Source organism: Anopheles gambiae, chromosome 3, assembly GCF_943734735.2.
Source record: "Anopheles gambiae chromosome 3, idAnoGambNW_F1_1, whole genome shotgun sequence".
Taxonomy (NCBI): Eukaryota; Metazoa; Arthropoda; class Insecta; order Diptera; family Culicidae; genus Anopheles; species Anopheles gambiae.
Genome location: NC_064602.1, coordinates 33917434 through 33942076, shown reverse-complemented (window position 1 = coordinate 33942076; position 24643 = coordinate 33917434). Strand labels below are relative to the sequence as shown.

Here is a 24643-nt window from a genome sequence, read left to right as displayed (position 1 = left end):
ACCGACAATAGTCTAAGTGAACAATAGCGCACACACGCCGGACAGAAATGACAATCTTGGACGGGCTCCTAGAGCGATTAGGCTAAGCTTATCAATGCTGGCAACGAGCGACGAACCGATGAGTCTTTGTTGGGTGCAAATCAATCATGTACTTCAGTGGAGCTGTTGAGAGCGGCATTAGCTGCCGTTTCCTGTAACAGTCACTGGGCTAAAGCTGGTCAATCAAAGACAGTTGGACAGGTTTCTTTGTGCTATTATTATCGTTTTGTTGTTTTATTGTTGCAAAATCACCAGTGGATTAACGGCGGATAAACTATTTCTAATATTTACACGTTCTTTTTCTCGTTCTTTTACGCACTCTGTTTGTCTCCCCGAAGATAATGGAACGATAATGTTGTGATGTTTTTTTTGTCCTATCTTATTCATATTCCTCCTAATACACTCTAAACCTTCACACCCTGTCTGTCGTACTATCTGGCTAGCACTGAAGATTCTTGGCCAATTCGTAGTCTTGAACATGGAACAAATCACGGTCTACAAAAAAGTACAAAAAATTTGTGTATATTACTACATGTATATAAAAACTCCATTAAACTCCACATTCTCCATACAGTATATGGTATACAAAAGAAACAACAGCAAAACACCTTTTGCTAGTGCATTTGATCACAGATATCGATTGCTAAACTTACAAACCTACACAACCACACACGTGTACTACACTTCTTCTACCCTTGGGCTAAGTGTGCGCATTCATTCTTTGCAGATTCCTGGGTGTTGGGTTGGGTGATACAATTCTAGTGCGTTTTTTTTTCATTCTTCGTTTGCTTTCCATTACAAGATTGCAAGATTCTAGCTCTCCCCTTTAGGCTTTTCCCTTAACATACTGCTGGTTGGCTAAGAGACGGCAAAATAATTAGTAAAAATCGATGGCCTATACCCGCAATTCCCTTCGGTTTATCGCTTGTTCAGCTTGTACCACAGCACTAACACGGTGCTGATGTACATCGTGATGATGATCAGCATAATCAGCACAAAGTTTGACTGCATGTCCACGTGCTCGATGTCCATGTCCTTCTGGAACAGGACCGGGTTCTTAAAGTGGCAGTAGATCTGCGTCTCTGGACAGTGCAGATCGCCCCGGTTCATGCCGTACACCGAGTTCATTATGCCGTGAAAGCTCGCCCGGTAGTAGCTGATGTGCCACATCCACTTGAACACGGGCGTAATGTCGACGTACCGGGTGCAGAAGCCAAACACGGAGAACAGTACCGCCAAAATTGGACCGATAAATACGGCGAGCTGGAAGAAGTAGTCAAAAGAAAGGGGAGAAAAGAAGGATAAAATTAGTATTTGAATGGCTTTTTTATAAATTATTTGAAAATTGTAACGGATTTGCAAAGGTGTTCAGCTTCAGCGCCATCTAGCGTGCTAAAAATTGAACTGCCATACAACTTGCACAGCAGGGTTGCATGCAACCTTTGCACGAACGTTCAGGGTTGGATCGAATGTTGCGGCTACAACTACATTAAATTATGGTTTTGTTAATTTTCAGCTAAACTGTCACAAATTAATTTGCCATATTTTTTAAATGACAAAGGATGCAAATGAGCTTATCATGATTTGTGGGTTTTGAGTGTTTAAGAGTTGTATGACTGCATTGAAATTGAAAAATTGAAATTGATGAATGTATTACTGGATAGTCTGCAACAATACGCTTATACATTTTAGTGAAGGAATGTTTAATTCACTACAATCAGTTTTAACCACTACCAGACGACATTCAAGCCATTCAACATTATCTCCTAATCTTCAATATCAGTGTCTATCACAATCATTCGTTTTTTTCTCTCTCTATCTATCTCTTTTCCTTTTTTGTTGTGCAACTCATTGAAACCCTTTATTTAGCTTAACGCCTCAATCTCACGTTGCATCATCTTGTCACCACTTACCTTCACCGACAGCGTTGCTCCGACGAAGAAGCCCCACGACTGGGCGCAGATCGAACCGGCCACGCAGAACAGCGCGAATATGCAGAAGCGCTCCATGTTTACGTAGTTGCCCGTTAGATGGTAGCTGATCACGACGTAAATGAGAGAGCAACAGATCTGCCGAAGCCGGAGTAAAGCCGTACCAAAACAAAACCGAGAAGTAAAACAAAACACACACACACAAAAAACAATTTATCACTTAAGGTGCTACGAAAAATCTGCCCGTCATGGCGCATGGACATTGGTTCGCGTGATTCATGCAACACTTGAACTCCAACTTGAATCCAAAAGCAAAACCCTCAAAAGGAACACAATGCATGTGAATGGTTTCTGAAGAGCGGGTGGACGTTCAGCTTTTTTCATCATCATCATTGCAACACTTTCACCAGCAATTGCCCCGACTTACCTGTATCGGAATTTCAAGAACCAGCACGGACAGGAAGTACGGGCCGAGCTTGTACCACCGGTTGAAATGCTCTCTCGTTAGCGATTCCATCTCGATTTGAACTGGAGGGAAACGAAAAAGATGTTGAAGTAAAAAACACAGTTTCAAAAAAACCCGCTTTCTTCCTCTTGAAGACGAAGATACTTACACGAAAGCACAACGGCCATCTTTCCAGTATAAACCATCATCAGCATCGATCCGTAAAGGTAGACATAGTTCGCCAGCACCTGGTTAGCGTTTGGCCCGACACCAAGGTACAGGTAGCCGAAGATGGTGGCCACTGCCGCATGGGCAATGATTCTACAGAACAAAAGGAACTAAGAAAAAGGAGGTGGATACGAAATTAGAGCGATTAAATGAAGAATGACCTAACGATTAGCTGTCCCCATTAAGCGCTACTATTGGTCACCTTGAGCCACCTTGATTTGCAAATGCAGCGCACTTGAACTAGTTTTCCCGTTCCTTGTTCTGAAAGCCTGAATCGCAAATGCTTTCTAACACAGTCGCAACACAATCGATCGACAGCCGTTATTCGCACTTACATTCAATCTCGATCGCACGATCGGATGGATTGATTGGGGTATAATTTTGCAACCGGCAAAACGCCTTCTACACGGTACCAATTATCTACACGCTATTATGATTATTTAACCAATAAAATTATCCAACGTGTGAGCATTGTATACAAAACAATCCACCAACCGGGAACACATAAAATCAACACGCATCGCCCTTCCCAACAATCACCATTCAGACACAGGCGGTAAAAACGGCCGAGAGGTGGTTTGAAATGTGGAACACTCGTTTTTAATTGAGGATTGTCAATAAACCTGACTGACAACACAGCAGGCACAAAACAATGGGAACGCAATGGAAATAATGCTGGGAAGGAGGAATAGTGCTCATTCCAGGCATTGATTTTAAAACACTCTATTTAGTGGCGCATGATCTTGAAACACCGATCAGTTTCACACAATGGTGTGTTTAACATCTTCCAACCGCTCGCATTACTTACATAATTCCGCCTTGTCATGAGCAAGTTCCGGTAGAACAGGAGTAAAAATTGCATCACCAACGAGGCGGGTTTCGTTTTGGAGAAGATGTCCTCCTCCTCGTACGATGAGTTGTCCAGCGCTTCCTGCTGCTTCTGCAGCTTGCACATCTCTTCCGCCTTGCCACCGCCACCGATCGAGTAGCTTTCCATCAGTTTTACTGCAAAAAAAAACAGAAAGAAAATGAGAGAGGGAAAAATAGACACCAAAGGTCAGCAATAAACGGTGAATGGGACATTAAATCAATGGCTGGCGCTTTTTGAAAATCTTTGCAAACTGATCCGCTGAGCGCTTTTGGGGGGGGCGATTGTTGCGATCACACTCAACCCTGTGAAGAACCAAATTCAATCGACTCTCCGCGTGTGTGTGTGTGTGTGACTTAATTGAGCGAAAGGTACAAATTAGCGACCTTTTATCTATTCCACCCAATCTGGGACAGCGTGTGGAGTAGTACTCTTTTTTATACCAATGTTTCCAAACGAGATTGTTTGCTACGGTCAGCATTTGTATAGCCAAGCATTAGTAGCTATAGCAAAGTAAAGGGAAGAAGCAAAAGCCACCCCACAAACTGTCACGGACTGCTGACTTTGTAGCAATAAGGAAGGCAAAACTGAAAAACGGGCAATAAACGTGTAGCGGGCCCAAGTCCACGCCACGCCGTGCGTTGTGTTTGGTGAGCAAACGAACGGAACGAATTCCCAGCGCAAAAACACACACACACACACACACACACACACACACACACACACACACACACACACACACACACACACACACACACACACACACACACACACACACACACACACACAAACACACACACACACACACTCATTTTTCCCGCCAAACGGATTTAACCAAACCAACTGAAAACCAGCAGCGAGTGTTTGTATTTTCCAACAGGCTCAGTGCTGTTTTATTTGCTCCGCCGGGCTCATCGAACAGTAACCGGCAGAGCTCGTCAAAAGTGTGCCCCGGGTTTTTGTGTTTGGATATAATTAAGTCTCGCCATATCCACGCGCGCGTGGCTTGCCTGCGTTCTTCTGGAATATGCGACACAGTAACAAAATTAGCACCTCGCTGCTGCTGTTGGGTGCCGTTGAAGATGATTCCGAAAGGCACCATCGGCCACATTATGTTTAGAATGCATGAGGTAAGAATTGAAACGACAATAAACCGGCTCTTCTGCGCCGTATAAAAGAAGAGATTGGCTTGGAGTTACGGAGGCTCCAATCTCTTAATCAATTAGTAAACCTTTTATGGCTGACCTGTGTGCCGAAACAATCAGCAAAGGGTGTGACATTCGGTTGAGACTGAAGGTCTTGAAGGATTTACACAGTGGTTTGTGAGAGTTTTGTTTCTTGTCTCGTATGTTTGCTTAAAATATCTCTCTCAAGCTCACTTCCAGTTCAAACCTCAAAAACCGGGTTTCAGGCAAGTCGTTTGCATCATAATTCTAGAAGAATCAAAACAAAACACCCAACCTCGTACACACTGTTACTGTAAATTACTGTGACAATGTGTGGAGTTCCAGAATCAATATTGAAGCTACAACCACCTGCTAAAACCAACAATACAATAAAAATATTGCGTGTGAAATGTCACACCAGAAAGGTACAACTGACTGAAACAATCCAGCTGATGAGGATTCCAAAGCAGCCAAAGACAAGCAGGGCGACATGATCTTTACCCCGGATATGCCATTAATTACGCGCTAATGAATTGGGAAATTTAAATTACCAGCCTGACGGTAGATTGAACACAACGCGCAAACATAGCGAATGACCAAGCCCTACCGATTGGTCAAACAAACCAATCAATGGTACAATGGAAACTGAAGACAGCGACAGAAGAAAAAAACAACTATCTATCGATCGGTTATGATGTGATGTTGATCGACCCAAGAAGGTAAGTTGCAGTGTGCAATTCGTGGCCGCGACGTGGTTAAAAAGGTTGCTCTGAGGTGTTGCGTTTCTATCTAAACCCAACTGGCCGGGCTTTGCAGGGTGGTCTCGGGTGTGCACTAACGCACTCAGTTCAATGATTGATCCGAAGGCTCGTCCTCGAGCGAGCAAGCCACTTCTAAGGCTGATGAAATTGGCTTGCCGCCCTACCCGTGTTCACGCGCGGTGTGTAATTAATAGTTTGTACATGTGCGCGTTAAGTGCAAGAACCGACCAAAGACGCGGAGGTCACCGCGCTCCGATCTCAAGATGGCACGGCAAAGCAGAGCAGAGGAAGTGCCGATAAAGGGCCGATCTCGAAGGGGTGACGTCCAAGAAGCTTACCGTTGTCGTCGAACGTCGAATCTAGCTCGATGCAGCGGCTGCTGATTTCGTAATATTTCTTGAGCGCCGCCTTGATCACCTTACCGACGTCGGCCCCGTACTCGCCAACAGCGATCTCCATCACTGGAAAATAAGAAAGAGCACGAGAAAAGGCCTGTTAGAAACATCCCACCCGAGTAAAGCATCTTCATCGCAAGACTCACTAAAATCAGCCGGATTGTGATAGCTCGGACAGTGGTAGCCAAGGTCACCGAGAAACGGGAGCATCTCCTTCGTCGGCCCCTGATAGAAGCAGTGCCCTTGCACCACCGTGTAAAGCTGATCAAACATCTCGAACAGCAGCGCACTCGGCGTGTGGATCGTGCACACGATCGTCCGTCCGTCCTGAGCTAAGCGTTTCAGCAGCGAAATGCACTGCGCACAGGACGAACTGTCCAGCCCGGTCGTCGGTTCGTCCAGAAACAGGATCGGTGGATTGCTGATCATCTCCAGCGCGATCGCTAACCGCTTCTTCTGCCCGCCCGACAGCCCCATCGTTGGCGTGTTGCCCTTCTGCTCCAGCCCGAGCATGAAGAGAATCTTCTCGATCAGCCTGCGCTTCTCGGCCATGCCGATGCCGAAGCCGAGCTTCAGATGGGTCGCGCAGGTCATGGCCTCCGTCACCGTCAGCCAGGGTCGCAGGGCGTCGTGCTGCTGGATGTAGCAGGACAGCTTGCGGAAGCTTTCCGAGTTGTGCGAACGGCTCTTGCCGTTCACCTGCACCATGCCGCTCACGCCGGACGACCTGTCGGGAGTTGGGAGAAAAGGTGCAAACATGATGTTGATGATGGGTTTGGGCTTTGTGGAGGGAAGATCACTGCTGCCTCACTACTTACACATAACCTGCCATAATGTTGAGCAGCGTGCTCTTGCCCGCACCGGACGGGCCCATAATTGCTGTCAGCTCGCCCGACTTGAACGACCCGTTAAGGCCGTGAAGAATTTCTTTTGATTCTGCGAGGAATGAAAGATGAGGAAGAATTAATAAAAAGAAAACATGAATTTAATAAGAGAATGTTATTTCCCTGTTGTATTGTATTACAGCAGCAACAAACCATTCCAGTCGTGGGGTTATTGCATTTTTCTCTGCTTTCGTGTATATTTTCCGTGAGATCATCGTTGCGCCCAATTTGCGTCAGACGAGGAATCCATGCTGATTCGAAATTGACTAACTTTATCACCGTTCAAGGTCGATCGAACGAAACAATTTGGAAGCTTTAATTCGCACTATTTCACGGTCTGCTCTGGGGTCGATATCGAGGATCTTCTCAACCGACGTCGACGATGAAACGCTCTTCAATATATCATCGATCACACAGTGATTTCCAATGATCGCACAAAACATAAACCCCGCAAGCTTCAAATTCCATCGAAAGATTCAAGTTTAATTGAGCTCCAGGAGGTTGTCCAAGAAGCATGTTAATGCCCCTTTTTTTGCTTTCAAATGAGGTAGAATTAATCAAAAAAAGTCCCAACTTGATTGTTGTTACTAGGCAAGATACCAAGATTCGCCCTAAAATAATCACCAAGTTCCTGCTGGCCGATGAATCCACTCTAAACTTATGCCAAACTCATTTACTTATTGCAAAGAAACCGGTTTCCGAAATTGAATTGAAACCTTTAAAAAAGCCCAGAACTGGTTTTTACAGAGCCACACCAAGAACCGGCGATTCGGTTTAGGTTTAGGTTTTTTTGGGGTCTTGATCGTTCTGTTGTGGAACCGCAGGGATTACCCTTACGCTTTTAAAGCCTATTGGGGGCATAAATTTACATCGAGATAAACTTGGGATAAATTTACATCGAGATTTGTGGTAAGCCGCTTCAATATCCAACTCTTCCACTGTTGCTAACCCGTAAGTTCCGGGTGTTAGACGACAAACGATCGGACGAACACGCGGAATCCTGCCTCCGTTGCGTTACACGATTCTCCAACCGCTTGCTTCAATGCTGCAGGAAGCTCGGCCACTACTGCCTGGAATTATGCAACCGAGATATTCCCGAGGCCCTGCACGGAGACACCAGCACGTGCGGGACTCCCTTCGCCACGATGCGGTCGACGGCTATCGATACACCGCTTCCGCACCGATCATCGTCAACTGCAAAAGGCGGAAGAAAACTTCACAATCTCGATGACGGTGGTGATGGCAAAGAAAAGCCAACCACCATCATTTCGCCCGAGCATTAGAAAGTGCAATTATTTCCTCTAGCACGTTTTCCCTCCCTTTCCACGAATGTTCGATGGTAAAAAAATGCATCTGCATTTGTGCACACTGTAAGCAAAGCACAACCAGCTCAACTTCAACTCGTATGCAGCGGGTCCGTGCATACGCGCGTGAACCTTTCTTCCGGCCAACGACATTCAAGTGTACCGAAGGAGAGTGCAGACTGAGAAGGGCGCGTAAGAAACGAACTACTCGCTGCTCCACCCTGCTGCTTGTGTGATCTGGCTGTCCCTCGCAAATCATGCGTAATTTCATCACATTTTCTTCATTCCATCCACTCCTAGCCGTCATGCACCGACGAAGCGTCTTGAGAAGCAGACACACTCAAGGACTGGTCAGACGACAATGAACGTACGATCTGAACGCGTACGTACGGGCGGAGGTCATTTCTCGTCGGCTTGCTTTTTAAATTAATTGAACTCCAATTGAACTCTGCGAATGGCGCGAGATGGGTGGCTGCAAGCGGAACTCTCTCACCCTATAGTGCGCGGTTGATGTCTTTCTCATCGTCTGGTTCAATATTGGCACAGTGTAAATGCTTCTTGTTCTGTTGACAGCAAGCACCATTCCATTCCGACGAGCGCCTGCCGGAATGGTTCGGTTGGGATTTAGTGTCTAGTTTTGACATTAATTATGATCAAACAGTACGTAGAATGTGATGATGAGGAAGGTTTCAGCGCGGCAATCAAGGGACCGTTCGTTCACGATCGATGCCAAGGTTAACACGCTGCTGCCGGTGATGTACGATCGATCGGTGCGGCAAATGCCGACTCGTTCGAGAAGTATATGATCACCTGTCCTGCCTAATACCTACTCCAAACCAATCGACGTTCGGTGGATTTTGTTGATATATTTACCCACCATAAACATTTTATTGGCTGATAAATCTTACATTGTAGCAACTGCCCGGTGGCGTACATGCAATAAAAATACAATAAATTACCCCGAACGTTAGATGCGGCGTGAGCGAACTACGTAAAATTGGAGAAATAGGTCCATTTTGTTTAACGATCTTCCTAACAACTTCATGTTTGAAGCTAAATTGCGACCGATTTAAACGCATTGCACGCCACATTCAATTGTTAATAGCAACTGGAGATCGTTGCGGAATGTTTTCTTTTTATTCCAAGGCTTCTCAAGTTCACCAGACACCTGCCCACCTTCAGCTCCATCGAGCGCTGCATCTCGCTGGTAGGTGTGAGCTTCTATTTCAAGATCATTGACACCTCCCATCGGAGCGTGTGGATTGAGTTACGTCAAGGTGCGTTCGCGTATGCAAAAACAGCATGCGAGGAACCCCCGTTTCTACTCCATGCCATATTTCACCGTACGCACATTGATAAGCCTTCACTCGCACTGGTAAGAGATTTATGTGGATAACCACCTGCATTACCTCATCTAACGCACATGCACCAAGCTCTCGAGGTTCGCTTGGCAAACAGGCGACCTCTGCAACGCAACCGAGAAAGAGAAAGAGAGAGAGAGAGACACCGTACCAGGTGGAATGCATTCACTTGGAAAGTGGAAGATGCGTCCGCAGCGCTTCGCGTAATGATTCTACGCTTTGCGCACGTGCCTGCGTGCGTTGCTCCACGGTGAAGTTGCCGGGGGTCGGCTGGGTCGGCAGCTCCAACTCGAAACGAACCGATGGAAATTCTGGCGTTTTTGGGTCAAGAGCTCGCACCGATTGACCGTTTGCAAATTGTTACCAAATGCACCGTTCGCTTCAACAGCCATCATAAATAATGACTGGAAACTATTCGATGGTGGACCGACCCTCGGGGACGATCGATTGTGCAACCCGGGCTCCCCTACCGAAAACGTGTGGCTTTATAGCTTGTTGATCATGTTCAATTTTCCTTCACCCCAGCAAACACATTTCACATAAAAAAGGTTCACAAAAGTGGATGACTGTTTCCAAAGATTGGGTGGAAGATTTGCATATGTGTGATCGTTATTAGGAGCGTGCACGGCTTTCGGTGGATTTCGATGCTCTTTTGGACCAAACTGGCAGCCCTGGATTCTACGGTGTCCTCCTTCTTGCTTGGAACCGGTTTGCTTCGGGGTGCTGAATATTGATAGGGTTTAAATTTGCACCGAAAAATACGAAAAGTCATCGGACACGACGATGGGAGGTTAATGTATTCTGGTCTGCCGTTTCTTCTTTCTCGTTACAGAACATCAAACCGTTTGGGTTTATATTGGGGCATTTTCCCCGGTTGGTATCGATGAACGGGGTTTTTGTTTTTATTTTGCAAACGATCAAAACATATGGTAAGTAACACTCAACTCCCAGGAAGCAAACGATTGCCCATGGCTGCGTCCTTTGCAACACATTACGCAACTCGGGCGGATCTCGATTCCATAATTAGCATCGATTTGCGATCGCGATTTCCGAGCTTTTGGAGAAGGTTCTGTAGAGCTGCTGTAGAGCAACGCATTGGGAACCATTCCACAACCGCTGGTCTTTAATTATCAGCCAAAGCAATGCGCATTCTATCACTCTCACTGATTTCTCTAACACACAACGGGTTCTTTTGCATGGTCCACAGTACCACATCTTTGGAATAAGCCGGCGCAGTCACGGCTGTATGCACCAGGCTAGCCAGCGGACGCACCAAGCTCATGCTCTATAATTATCGATCGTTATGCACACATAAAGGGGGTGGGCGACAGCGCAACATTGAGAGCTCGCTGGAGAGCTATGCAACCACACATAACCGCCCTTCGTGTGCGTAACACACTGGCAACACTGGAGGAGCTTTTTATGAATGTACTGCCACCACCACAACTAACCCAGGCCCTAACCACGCTCTAATGATCGTCCATCGCACGAAGCAATTCACCTCGAAATGTTTATACATCGTGTTTGAAGGCGCCAGCCGCACACTCCTCGCACTATGTGCTCACACACATCCGTTCTGATTGCATCGACTGGACCACCTTGGATTGGCAAGTTGGTTTTTTTTATGGCGCTGTGTGTGATACCGACCAGACACAGATAAAGAGAGAAGAAAAGATTGCGCAAAAAAAAAGAAACGAGGCCACTTTTGCTACGTGAGGGCGTTTCGGTTTGTGTGTTCTGTTAGAACTACCCTCGTGCATCGACGAAGCACTCAACAAGACTTTGAACATATTCCGTACTTCAGGTACAGTTTAAGTATGTGCCTGTGTCTTGGTCCAAACGTTCTTGGCTAACGTGAGCCAACGTACGGTTCTCATTAGAATGAAATCTGCCCGCAGGCATAGTTAGGCACTAACCTGACCACCTAACCGACATAACCACCTTGACACCTTCGCCTGCACTAAGCCCAGTGCGCGGTGGGCTCATCGGAAGTAGGACGTCCTTGTGTGATGCAGTTTCCTGCTCTCCTGTACTTTTGTAGCGTTACTTGCATAAATTCTTGAAGTGTTTCGTGTTAGAAGATATGGTTTCATACCAAAATAGAAGGATTAACTTGCTTATTCAACAATGCATACAATGCAATTTGTCTCATATCCCAACCATTTGACCCGTAAACACTCTCTAATAAGTGCATTTTTGAAAACTCCTTCATGTTCAGAACATATTTGCTCCTCTGGTTCGAAAAAAAACCCCTCTCAAATCTGAAATACTGGTATTTACAATCAGGGATTTCATAGAAACTATCAAATTTGAAGTGGAAATTCATGTAAGTCTCACATCACGACTTTAAGCCTTTTCTTTGCACAGGAATGCTGGAATCCCCTGCAAAAGTCACCTGAACAGCATTGCAAAAAGTGACCAGAGGAAATTCTCACAGGAAACCACTGCGATCGATCGACAGATCACGAGGGAATCCACGTTCACGTGCGGAATGCCTCAAATAACACGTTAGACAACCTGCCCCACTGACGGGAAGATTGCCTGCATAAATGTGCCAACAAACCGGGATGCTAATACTCATCATCACTCCATCAACACCATGGGGCTATGCTAATAATGCCAACTCCTTGGTGGCTTTGAACCAGTAAACCATCCCTTTGAAAGTAATGGGTAAGAACATTTGAATATTCCCTACTACCTCTCGTCCAGCTTCAGAGATCCCACCGGCTGTGGCGGTGTAAATGAACTGCACGACAACGAATGCAGCGGGCATTAACGCCTAATGTTATGCCATTCATTAGAGGGATTTATTTGTTTTCAATCCATTCTCGCAAGCCTGTTACAGCACCCGCCTATCTTGGTAGCAGCGCTCGTGACCGGTTATGATGATGTTGAGCTTCTGATGTTACAGCGGCACGAGGGTTACTACAACGCTTTACTGTGCTAATGACTGGTCAAGTAATAGTATACTTAGTATTTATTTTATTCTACTTCGCTGCCGATTGCAGAGAGCACTCCGCATTTATCATTTAGAACACTTTTATTCTCGCCACGGCGTAATCGTAATCATTGACTGGGTTGATAATCGTAATTAGCGGATATGCTTCGCCGGGTGCGCTACCTCATCAAAGCGGTGATTTTCAAACTCAGCCCACCGCAAGCAAGGTAGAAATAAATAATGCATAACATTGTTTGCGTAGCTGCTCGTCCGTACAGACTCCATGAAAAGGTATTTGGAAGGGCATTTCAGCTTAGATTGTATCATGCTGGTTGAAAAGGTTCATCGTTAAAGTGCTGTTCCGAATTTAAATGCACGAAACCTTAGCTCTCCAGTGTTATCAGACAGTTGGCATACCCTTTCAATCGAATTCGCCTATCGTTTGTAGTCGCTGGATCAGTTTCTCACCATAAAATCCACTCCAAAGTTGGTTTCCAGCTGCTTTAGCAACAGATTCGAAAGGGAGAAGAAGGTCCACTTTGCTTTGTTTTCAGAAGACAAGCAAGGTTTTCCAAAAAAACGACCTGACTGACGCAAATTAAGATTAACTGGAAGCAAACTCGTTTAAGGCGCACCAGTGCTGTGGGAATTTGATCCACTGGACTAACGACTTTGCAGCGCGATTGACCAAATTGATACAGGTTTTTGAAACCGGGCATGCGTCCAGACTGCCCCCACTCCACATGCAACACCTAACGGTACGCGAAGTGTCAACAGAATATTTGACCATGGACCACAGATCGATGCCAAAACTGCCTAAGGTCGAGGTAAGTCCGTTGCGAGACACCGTCTTCTTAATCCCTCGCAGGCCTACGCACATAAAATCCCAACCCGTCCGTGTCAGAAACTCGCCCCAAACATACTTACCGAACTTTGCCTTGGCAATGTTGAAACGCCTGACGTCGTAGCGAATGTCGCGAAACACGATATCGACCGGCGGCCGCTTCGGGAAGTGATAGTCCTGCTTCTCGAGCAGCCCATTATGGTACAGCGTGTTGTTGTTGCCGCCCTCCTGGCTGTCGTTCAGCTCGATCGAGTCGTCGATCGAGGAGCTTTCACCGTTGGCCGTCGGGCAGCAGCCGAACGCACCGGATAAGCTGGTGGTGTTGGCGGTCGTCGTAATTGCCAGTGCCGTCGCCGCCATGGCTGCAGTCGGATTGCTGACGTTGTTCGTGGGTCTAGGATTGCGCACTTCACTCTGCTGGACGTTCATCTTCGGCACATTCGGAACGTATCGGAAGTAGTTCTTCCTGGCGCACACTTTCACCTGGCGTGGGTTTTGGATTCTTCTTGTTGTTGGCAATTTGCGTATTCACGGTTTTTGGCACAGAGTATTGGCACGAGATGATTGAGCAAGCTACAAAAACCAATGTCCGAAACGATTCGAATACGTCAGTGTAGCCTTATGTCACTCATCTATGAAAGCTTTTTGATACGCACATTCACTCACGATCTTTAAAAAACTGTAACAGTTATAAACGAAATATGAGAAATTGATAAGAAGCCTTTGAACTAGCAAGTCCTCTAAACCAAAGAGTTCAAGTTGTTTAGAGAATATTCACACTTTTTCCCGATCCTCGCTCGGTAAGTGCACCTTTGGTACTGGAACTCATCTGACCCAATTTCGGTGCAGCTAGCCGGCTCCGCGGGTGCTTCCCCTCTTTATGCGATTGATTCTAATCTTACCGACACCAGCTGCACCTTATTTACAAACAAAGACCACACGAAACGAAAACAACTGCCAGATCCCTTACATCCCTAACATCCCAAAGGTTACCTCGACTGAATGCCTCCCAAACGGCGACGACCTTATCGTGCCAGAACGGCTCTCCGGCGTGTGCTGTGTACTGCCCCTGATGCCGGCAACTGACTACCGCAACGTCCGAGGCACGCTAGTACTCCACGTCAGCGGTCTACCGAACAACTGAGTGAGAAAATGCGCACGTGAGGCGGAACTCTTTCCAACGCTCAGAACGAATCCGAACCTAAACCCACAGTGCTTCACATCGAACAACGAGATTAACGCAGCAGCAGCCGTTCTATCGCATCCCAGCATCTCGTTTGAATACAATTGCGGGCATTAATTTGCTGGGCCGATAAAATGGCGGCATGTGCGCGCAGGTTTTTCGCGCTAATCTCACACTCTCGATCTCCGCACGTCAATTGGAGCGTTAGTGGAGCGTAACGTAACAAAACATGATCTTTTCTAACATTTTACCCATCGTGCGTACGTTGCTGTGCCCTACGATCGGAGTGAACGAAATCCCACTCCACGCACTAAACAAGGAAGTACGCGGAATGCAAAACAAGGGGAGTTTGTTACGCGAATTCTAGCCTAGCTACGCACAGCACAGTGAACAGTGAAAAATGTGATACTCATCACGGCTAATAATGTTTGCTAAACGATCGACCTTGCTATCGCCATCTGTAACGTATCCTGAAGTCGGTACAATCTTTGATAGTAGAGAGCTACTAGCAGTGTGTTGGAGTTGAGGATAATATATGCATCGCGAAAGATCTATTACTCATAGTTCATCACCGCCACGCGATCGACCTTTCGATCGTTGGTTCGATGGTGGAGGAGAGGCAAATAAAGAGGAAAAGATAATTACCAGTTAGTTCCTTAGGAATTAAGGGCGGTAATGATCTAATTGTCTCGTCAACGCTAGTAATGTTGGATAGTATCAATATTACACAATGAATCAGACACGTCGAACGAAGAAGGGATTGGGATTTTCTTCTAAACCAGGGTAGTTCCATCTGTGGACAAGTCTTTAATCACCCTGCTGAGATAATCCTCGCAGCAGCAAATTTCCAATCGTTACCAGATCTCCCACTGATTGAGAGCCTATTTCCATACTACATTTTACGCCTCAAGTACCTTCATGCCTCATCTTTATAGAACCCTATACGATCGCTTTAGTCGTCTATTTTTGTATCGTCTCAAACATTCCCGCTCAACAAAATACCCCAGCGTGAACTACCATCTTGTCGCTTGTTTTCAGATGCATCCGGCAAGATATACACTCATTGCCTATTTCTATCACTAAACAACTAACCTCTAGCTTGGATCGACTCGCTCTCGAGACACTCACGACCCAGTCGGATGTGCATTGTCCATGCACCAATTACCCTGAAATCCCGTGTCAGCCTATTACACAATAACCAACGACACCATTATAGCCCCAAGAGCAACCTATTAACCAAATTTGCTTATCATAGAACAAGCGTACCGCACACAGATGGGGAAGTTCCTTTGCCGGTTCCGGTCAAAGTCGGCACAAACCAGCACGAACCATTTTGATAATGATTCACTTTCGTTAGCCGAGAAGAAAGAAAAAAAGAAACAGAACACAAAACAGCGAGAGAGACGCTGTAGACGGCTCGTGGTTCAATCGACTCGCTGGACCCGCTTATCACCATCACCTGCAAAAGGGCAGGCAGCTGACAACAGCCGACGCCTCTTCGGACGATTATGGGTGTGTGTGCGTGTCTGCGAACTATGGAACGCGCACGGTCCCGGAGGTTTCGGCCCCTAATCACGACACAAGCAGATGATCGTACGTGTATCGCTTCCAAGCTGCCAGGCGTCTGCTTTCCGGATTCTAAGCGACTACTAACCTTCCATCCATCATACGACTGTTCCGTAAACCTTCCGACATTAACCAACCTGGCCAGTTTAAAGCCGCAGTTTGCTATTTGCATTCGAGAGCACACGGCACGGGTGGAAAGCTAAAGTTCACCGTAAAGTGCCGGCAAAAAACAAGACACCGTCAATCCCTATCGACGACGCGACCACCGCTGGTAGAAATGACACCGATGCGAAGGGCCTCTTGCCACACGTGGCGCTTTATGGAGAGTGACAGCTAGAATTCATTAATCTTTTGCCGCTCAATAATCGATCCAATTGATCATCTTCGCCGCCTAGACTACGGGGAGTAACTTCAACTGCAAAAACGATGATCGGTTTAACAACATTTTTCACTCTCATGTCACGCGCCTGAAGGTTCCGTCACTGTCGCCGACTTGCTTGCTCCCACTCTGAATGACACGAAAAAACACGGAACGGAAATTAAACCTCAACCGGCACACTGGTGACACATGGTGAATTATTACGGCTCAGTTTTATCCCCTCTTTTGTGTACGCCCTTTCCAGGAGGTCGCTGGATCCGAACGGCTCACAGTCTTTTGGAGGATGCACTGCACGGTGCAATGCGTGATTTGAATATTAATTCTACGCCCAATGAATGTCTCTCTCGCTTCCCGGCAAAGATGTGCATTTGCTGTGAAGCTCCCAATACACCGACCTTTGCGTGTTCGACCCCCTCAAGGGTACAGACTCTACCCTTCGATGTGGTGTGTTCTTACATGTGTTAGAATATTACTAAGATGCCTTAATGTAGAAGGCGCTTCTGCTGGAGCACCCGAATGGGCATTAAAAGTAATGTTCATCAAACCGCATGGGAGCGAGCGGGCACGCAGGCAAGGGCAAATGCTTATGACCATGGTGCTACCTTAATGCATACCATTTCGGATCGTGCTTCTTTTTTGCATCCCATTCCCATCCCAAACTACATCAGCCCGTCTAGAACAATTTAATTACACTCCGGCAGTAGGCAGCACCTACCGCAGCGCGGGTTGCGTCTTAAATTCTTCAGCCTGAGATAAATTCGAGCAGATAAACAAGATGGAGTCGGTCAGGCGTCATACAAAAACATCTGGCTTTTTTCTGTTCGATTGCGCCTTTGTGAAACTCGTTCTTGGAGTTGGAACTATATGGGTAGATAATTGCGCAGCTCGACGATGACTAACCACAAATTGTGGGCCACCGAGAGGAATGTTCCAATCTGCTTTTGGTGTGTCAAATACAAAGCAAAACACATCTTCCACAGGATGAAGACCTACAGGCTTTTCAAACAAGCTTCCCGCAAGCATCCGCTTCAGTGTCATGGTCACCATGATAAGCTCGTTACCAGGAATATGTGTCATCCGTCATCTTCACTCTTTGTGCTTCCGTTCAGTGCAATAGAAAGTGCACTGATTTTGTTTGTGGATGAGCCTAGCTCAACGCAATAATCTACGCCTACCATACACAGCGATAAAGTGCACGAGAGAACAACAGCAAGAGACGAACCTCCGCCGACCGACACCGCGCTCAATGACGGGGTGGTTTGTTTTGCTACTTTTACAACTGCCACCGAGTTGCAACGGTGCATCGTGTACGGTGCAGCATTGGGCGAATGTTTATGTTCTCCTTCACGTGTCCGGTGGAGGGTTTCACCCCAAGCCCGATCGTGCCGATGCTTTCCGTTGCTTCCCCACCCAAAACACGAACCCGGTTTGCCATGGCAGAGTACCTCGCTGCACCCGTCTACTCCACAGTGTCGATTGGACGCCGTCTGGGTGGTAGTAGTGAACGGATTTTATGCAAGCACAGTACTTTTCTTTTCGTAAATCGACCACGGTACAAATCGAACGCGTTCGAATCATTATCATAGCACAATTGTCTGCCCGGTTTGGTGCGGTAAGCGTTCTGAAGGGTTTCGTCAGACACGGTCGGTGCTGTCAAGCCCACTTCGCAGCTGTAGTGGTAGTGTAGTGGCACCGACAGTGTCAAAGTTTAATTACTCCCGGAAAAGATTTAAACGGTCGCTCAGTTCTACTGTCAACGATGACGTTGCTTGACGTTGCCACCAAAAATAGTATTGTGCAACAATGTTCAACTTTTGTACAAAATCAACCACAAACCGAAATCAACAACAACAACAGTGACGAGTCATGCAACGCGTGACTCCCTTCGGCCGGGTAGCATCAGCAGCAGGCCACGCGGGGAATTGATCGACTCGCTGCTCTGCGTCGGTTGTTATCGTTTGTTCACTGTGGTTGCGCTTCTCTTATCGCAGCGCGGCGTCGTCGTCGTCGTCGTAGGAAATGTAAACAGAGCCCCCTAGAACCCCGTGGCCACCCTATCGCACCACCCCAATGCGCGCACGCGGGTAGGAGCGTTTTATTGCAGCACGCGGAAGCGCATACAAATAGTGTGCGCAATTTGCCATTCCGTTGTCGTGCCTGCGGAGCTCGGCTCGACTCATCTTTGCTCCGCGGAAATCGTGCCAGATTTCATCATAATTCTTTTCACTAAATGACGCACACTTTGGGGGGGTGGTTTGTTGCACAAAAAGGGAGGGTGGAAGGAATGGCCAATGCGTGTGTGTGATCTTCATCCCAAAACACTTTGGGGTAGGTCATCGTCATCGTCCAGAAATATCGATGGTGCGTTTGGTTCATTGTTCCAAAGGGTTTGGATGGTTCGACCGTTCGCGACCGGCTGTGGTGCAGTTGGCATCTTGCCAACCGACACTCACGTAGAACTGGCACACCCATTCACACACACACACACACTTAAAAACGCACTGAAGGGCTAGAGTATCGAAAATCGATTTCAAAAACCAACAAGAACGCGACGCAGCCAAACAAACACTTCAGTTCCGGTCAGTGCCTAAGGTTTTGCCCTCCCATCGACCCATCTACACTAGACACACGCGGCTTTTCTTCCGTCGTGCATCACACAACACAACACACGCCACCGTCACCAATCTAATCAATCGACCAGCCCGATCCGCACGGAACACTCGTCTGAGCGAAAACACTTCTCTAAGCACACAAACACCGAGCACGACAGACACTTCTAGCACAAACCTTTTCTAATTTCTCCCAAAAACAACACTTGTTGTTGGTAGACCGGCGCGATCTACCAGTAAATGGGCAAGTAAATGGGGGACAGACGGAGCGTCGTCGCCTGCCTTGTTGTTTGGTTCAAGCGCGGTCGCGGCTCGGAGAAAACTGAACCCGCGATTACGAACTGCGGGTATATAGCGATGCTGCTGGCGCGTGGTCGTGCCTGCACGGTGGGTGCCAGCGAATGGTCAAAATTGCTTAGAAAGGTTTCATTAAAAAATAAATAATTTAATTTGAAACATGCTTTTTGGGGGATTTTTTGGGCTTTTTATTAGTTTAAATTTAACCTGCTGTTGTATGATGGCTCAACTGAACATGAGTGCTCTGGAATATAGCTATTATCGACGGTCTATCCTATAACACACAGCACAAAAAGAATCTCTTGACACTTTGGGAAAGAAACTGACCTATTTAACAAAATTTAATTAAGAAATCAACTCAATTTTAAGCCATCTTTGTCATCTGCAAAGAGTTGAATGTAGTCGCTAGACTCAAAATCAAAATATACTACCACTCTGGAATATAGCTCTGGAGTGTTATACCCAAGCTAGCCCAAGATCTTCAGATGTTCTTATATCTCGAAAGACCTTGCACACGAATAAACTCTAAAAAAAGACCCATTGTGATGCACTTTTTGAATGAAAAGCGAAAGTTAAAGAGCTTTTTAATCAGCCTATATTGCCATTAAATACATTAAAGCAGTGCTAAAACGTGCAGCAATAAATCAATTTGATCCTAGTTGGTTGATTGATTATTTGATGTTTTATACTTGTTTTGAGTGACCTTTGCAAAGAATGGCAAAAAGGGCTTTTCATCATTTATCATTTATAGTATGAAAATTATATACATATTAACGCTACTTTATTTTAAAAAAAATCAAGTTATGATACTTACTGGTCTGCTGCCTCTTTTTCACCTTTTAAGGCTACTGCTCGACACTGTAGTTTATTTTTTATTCATATAATGTCACATCGGACATAAACGCCTGTAGAATTTGGCTGTATTTCATTCGTTTATTCAGAACTACAATTAAATTCTGTCCATCTGTCTCCGTTCCCACTGTTCCTCACGGCCGCTGTTGGTGAAGCACACCGACGGAACAGCCGAACGGAAAACCTTTGCACACACACACACACACTCGAACATCGATGCACGATTCCGAACCGACCCTTCCTCAATGCCAATGGCGTGAGCGTGAGCAAGAAAGGCACCGTGAGAAAAGCGAGCAACCGCGCGTCGCAACGGCAAACTGCATCGAAGAATGCAGCACATGTGGTACAAGCCTGGCCGAACTTTTGTTTTCTTCTTTTACTTTCGAAAGATAAAAATTTAAAAAATTCCCCATTCCCCTTTCGCTACCCCTCGCGTAAGGCAACATCCGCCCGTGACAAGTGGCTGGTGCAATTGGTGCAAGGTTTAAGCAAAGAGAAAGAAAAAACAACGGTTTCGTACGGTTTGCAATTATTTTTCGTAGCAGTTTGTGTGGTGCTGCACAACAGTACGCATACATATGCACAGAAATATATATGAATAAATAAACCCCCAAAATAATTATGCCAACGGCCAAGGGAACGCTACCCTAGAAGGTCGTTTGCTGCCCTTTCTGGAGATCGCGCCGGGCGGATGGGCAACTTTCTCAGCATTGTTCTCTCGTTCTTTCTCTCACTCCATCTCTCGCTTTCGTTGGTGAGTGACAATTGAGGGACGCGCGTTTTGGGGCCCTTTTTTATACGCTCCCCGAAAAAAAATATGAATCATTTGCCACGATCACCGCAACCGTGAATCTTGACCACAGTTCAGTGGCTCGATGGGAGGGAGGCTTTTGTTTACCAAAACCATCGCACTCTCTCCTTCGGCACGATCATCGACATCGGGTTGCCGTCACTTCGAGTCGGAGATTCCCTTTGCGTGAACTTTGCAGCATCTTTTTTCCCAGCTTTTGCACTTGACACATGACATTCGAACGATTTCCTGCTGCTGCTTCCCGACGCAACCGTCGATTGTGCAACGGAGCCTGTACGTTGGGTCGGCAGCTGCGGTCAGTTGATAAGCGCATGGCAGTTGCATCAAAGAATTGTATTAGTGCGAAATTCACTCTCATCCACTTGCTCTCTAGCTCTCTCTCCCTGTCTCTCCCTCTCTCTGTCGCTCTATCGACAGTTCATGGTCAGTGGATCGATCGAAGGGCGCGTGTACGGTCAAAACCCTTTTCCTGCTGCGGACGCACTATTTGTGCATCTAGTTTGATCTAGTTTGAGGGGGGGAAAAGCGAACATGATTCGCTCACCATATGCAACACCAGTACCGATGAGAACTCGACCAGATTGGGATTTTGATTAATTAAAACCCCTGTTTTAAAATGCGAAACATAAAGTGGGCGCCACCGTAATCAACCATACCGGATCGATTGGCTTTATCGATGATCCAAGGAACTACAGCGGGGGGCACCGTGTTCTTGATGATTGATGCAAGACAACTGACTCACCTGAGCGGTTCCCCACCGGGGCTGACCCGAGCTCGGTTACTAATAGGATAAGTGGTTCTCAGTTTCCACCCCGACGACCTATATTGTGGCTGGAAGGCGTCGTTCTTTTCCCCTATCCAGGGACATCAGCATCACCGAGCATTCGGCAAGTGTGTCACAGCGGCGGCGTGAAGTAGTAAACAAAGCACCGCACGGCAAACTAGCGGATCCGCGAACGCCCTCCAGCTCGTGACGTGAGTTACCTTCAGCTTTGCAACCTATAGTCGATAGACTAGTGCACCGTTCTATCTCGCTTCTCGCTGCCACCGTTCCATCTACGCTATCTACGGGCACCTTGTCATTAAACGCGGACGCGTTCAAGCTCGTGCTCCAATGGCACACGTACAGGACGTCACCACAATTTCAAAGAATCGGCCAAGCTCGTACCGCTGCAATAGATAAGGAACTTGATTTTCAGCCTGGATTCGGGAAGGCAACGGTGCACCTGGCTTTTGTTGATAATGGTTTTGGGCTCGATCCGAAACGGATGATACCGTGCCTCCAGACCGTTGCACTTTTTGTTTTGCAGCTCCAATGCACCCGGGGCAGGCCCTGGTTTATCGTGAGTCAGTGATAAGACGCGCCGGTTTTAAGCTTATGGATTGACGAGCTAGGACCGAGATAACGCGCACGCACATTGAGGCTTTTGGGGCTATGAATGGGTTTAAAAAATCGTGTTAAGTTACTAAGGAGTCGGCATCGGGAAACCCTTTTTTGGGAAGGCCTCCGAATTCTTATCGTTCAAGGTCAGGTTCCGACATTAACGGAACCGGCACGATAGACTGCGACGAGTACCCGAGACATAAATCATTTCCTACTGGTTATTGTTGATAGTTTTGTTGGTAGTTAAAGGCATTTGCTATCGCTTTGAGCTTTGCTCGTTGTCTGTGTCTGTTCCGCGCTGTAGACATTGGACTTCGACGGACGAATGTTTGGTTTTTGCAATGTCGTTGATCTTAAAACATCTAATTATAGCTTTAATAAGCAGGCATTAGCCCCAAATGCCTACCCAAACATATACTTGTTGTACCCCATGGGGAGGGAAGTCTTAATCGATTTTTAATTGAGGAACGGTTATTTTTCGACATTTGAGAATCGACCAGTCCAAGGTTTGATAATTAGCAGTGACTATCATTATTGCCTCGAGGCATTCAATTTGCTGTGCGAATAATCAAATTGTTTCATCGTTACAATTGATTTTAGTTTGTATTGTCACATTCTTTTACGCCCTTTTTGTTTTATCTGATTCATCTGAGGTTTCCAGTGCGATCGGTAGGAATTCTGGAGGACGAGGCTGCACAAGAAAGCGTTGAATCATTCGCTCGCGTTACTCACTCTCATTGTTTCGTGGTACAGGAGAGTTGCATTTGCAATGGTCTACTTTTGTTATAATAAAAACAATACAATTCGACCATTATTGCCAGCGCTAGACTTCCAAGTTCTGATAGCGGAATAAATCCTAACGTTGTTTACGAAATCCGCTCGCGACGTCGTACAGTATCGCGTAAAAAGAGGAAACACTCACTCGCCCCATCACAGATATCTCGCAGCACAAAAGAATGACTACCGATTCGCTGCGTTTAACCTCCCCATTAGCAGCAATTAGTGTGTCACAGTGCACAACTTGCTGTGCTATGCGAGAGCGCGCGCTGTGTAACGAAAGCGATCGGCCATGCATGCCTCCCGGTGGAGCGGGCAGACCGAGCGTGACATGATCACGATGAACTTATCACATTTGCCGTTAGTTAGTGCATGTGGGCATTGTTCGCGGCTCGGTTGTCTTATCCCCCTGCGTGGCTGGAGTGAGCTTGAGCATGAGCGCCGTGTAGTTTGGTTTATGGCGGAACAGCTCCATCTAATGAGGAACGCGCTGTCCTTGCCGTATTAAGCGTACGTCCTTGGGGGATTAGAGCCGAACACAGGTTGACATGATTGAGCGATATTCGATGTGGCGCAGACAGTTCAAGAGCGCGTTGCGAAATTAAACATAATTAAAAGAATTTTGGCGGAGGCGATGGAGTACCGGTTTTCGTAAATATCCTGTTTTTGTTTTGTTTATTCAGTGTCTTTTCAAAAACAACGCATTTGCTTGTTCTTACTACACCTAGCTTCGTTATTGTCGATTGAATACGGTGTTACAATCACCATTTATTAATTTCAAGTTTTTTTATTTAAGCAGCATTATTTTTAATCGTTGTACAAAACAAAATAAAATGTTGTCCTTTTTTGTGAAGTGTTTTGATCATTATGCATTTAAGCTTCGATTTCTTATACCCCTCAAGTTATGCAAACCAGCATTACATGCTCAAAATACAATCATTCGTCAAGTAGCGTACTTTCGTTAAATTTGACGCCTAGGTTGTTGTCTTCACTGTGTTATTGCTGAAGTTATCGCATAAAAGGGATTATGATATGTGTGTAGCAGTTTTGTATTTATAACATATGTAAAAAATGAAATTTTAATGAAAATCAACGTGGATTGAATTAAGTTATAAAAAAAACATGAAAAACATTTATTAAACGATTTAAGTGACTTTTTTGGGCTTTCTTTAAACCATTCAACCAGCATTCAAAGATATACCGTAGGAATTCTTTTAATCTTTTAATTCAATATTTAAATTAAATAAGGACCCAAATTGCCTCAAAAATGGATTCCATGCACATCTAAAGTGTTAAAAAATCGTACATCATGTCAAACCGTTCAATGTAATTGCTTGATTACATGTTGTTAACTGCCCTCGTGCATGCATCATTACACATGCCTACAATGTATCACAAAAAGCATCGGTGTCGATCGATAATTGCACCACCGAACCAATCGTCACGGAATCTAAAATGGCTAGTTTAATGTGCTCGCTAATATTAAAACATGCTTAAATACAGACCTGCGGAACGAGCACGACGATAGCAATTAACTCATCAATCAAGCGGCGCACGTGACGACGAACCACCGTTCGATTAGCAGGAGGAAGAAATTAAAAGGCAAAACCCTCACGGCAGA

The 24643-nt window shown here is 46.1% G+C and overlaps 1 protein-coding gene across 3 annotated transcripts; it reads right to left on the bottom strand.

Moving 5' to 3' along the window:
• Positions 1-241: 241 nt before the first annotated feature.
• LOC1271437 (ATP-binding cassette sub-family G member 1) lies at positions 242-19235 on the bottom strand. Of its 3 annotated transcripts, none has more exons than XM_061659129.1 (10): positions 19080-19235; positions 13248-13843; positions 6652-6769; positions 5980-6560; positions 5777-5899; positions 3452-3648; positions 2585-2753; positions 2398-2498; positions 1953-2108; positions 242-1302 (listed from the first exon to the last, which is right to left on the bottom strand). In XM_061659129.1, exons 2-10 carry the CDS (start codon positions 13591-13593, stop codon positions 958-960), a joined length of 2136 nt encoding a protein of 711 aa, XP_061515113.1. In that variant the 5' UTR covers positions 13594-13843; positions 19080-19235; the 3' UTR covers positions 242-957. The 3 variants fall into 3 exon arrangements, with proteins under 3 accessions (XP_061515113.1, XP_061515114.1, XP_061515115.1); XM_061659130.1 differs by having other exon boundaries at positions 14158-19223; XM_061659131.1 differs by having other exon boundaries at positions 18968-19223.
• Positions 19236-24643: the final 5408 nt, after the last annotated feature.

Excerpts from the sequence above, each read along its gene's own strand:
- LOC1271437 (XM_061659129.1), bottom strand. The coding sequence starts at position 13,593 with ATGAACGTCCAGCAGAGTGAAGTGCGCAATCCTAGACCCACGAACAAC. Across the intron at positions 5,900-5,979 it reads TCACAATCCGGCTGATTTTA|TGATGGAGATCGCTGTTGGC; the intron begins GTGAGTCTTGCG and ends CTTATTTTCCAG. Across the intron at positions 2,754-3,451 it reads TCATGACAAGGCGGAATTAT|TTCCTTTTGTTCTGTAGAAT; the intron begins GTAAGTAATGCG and ends CCTTTTTCTTAG.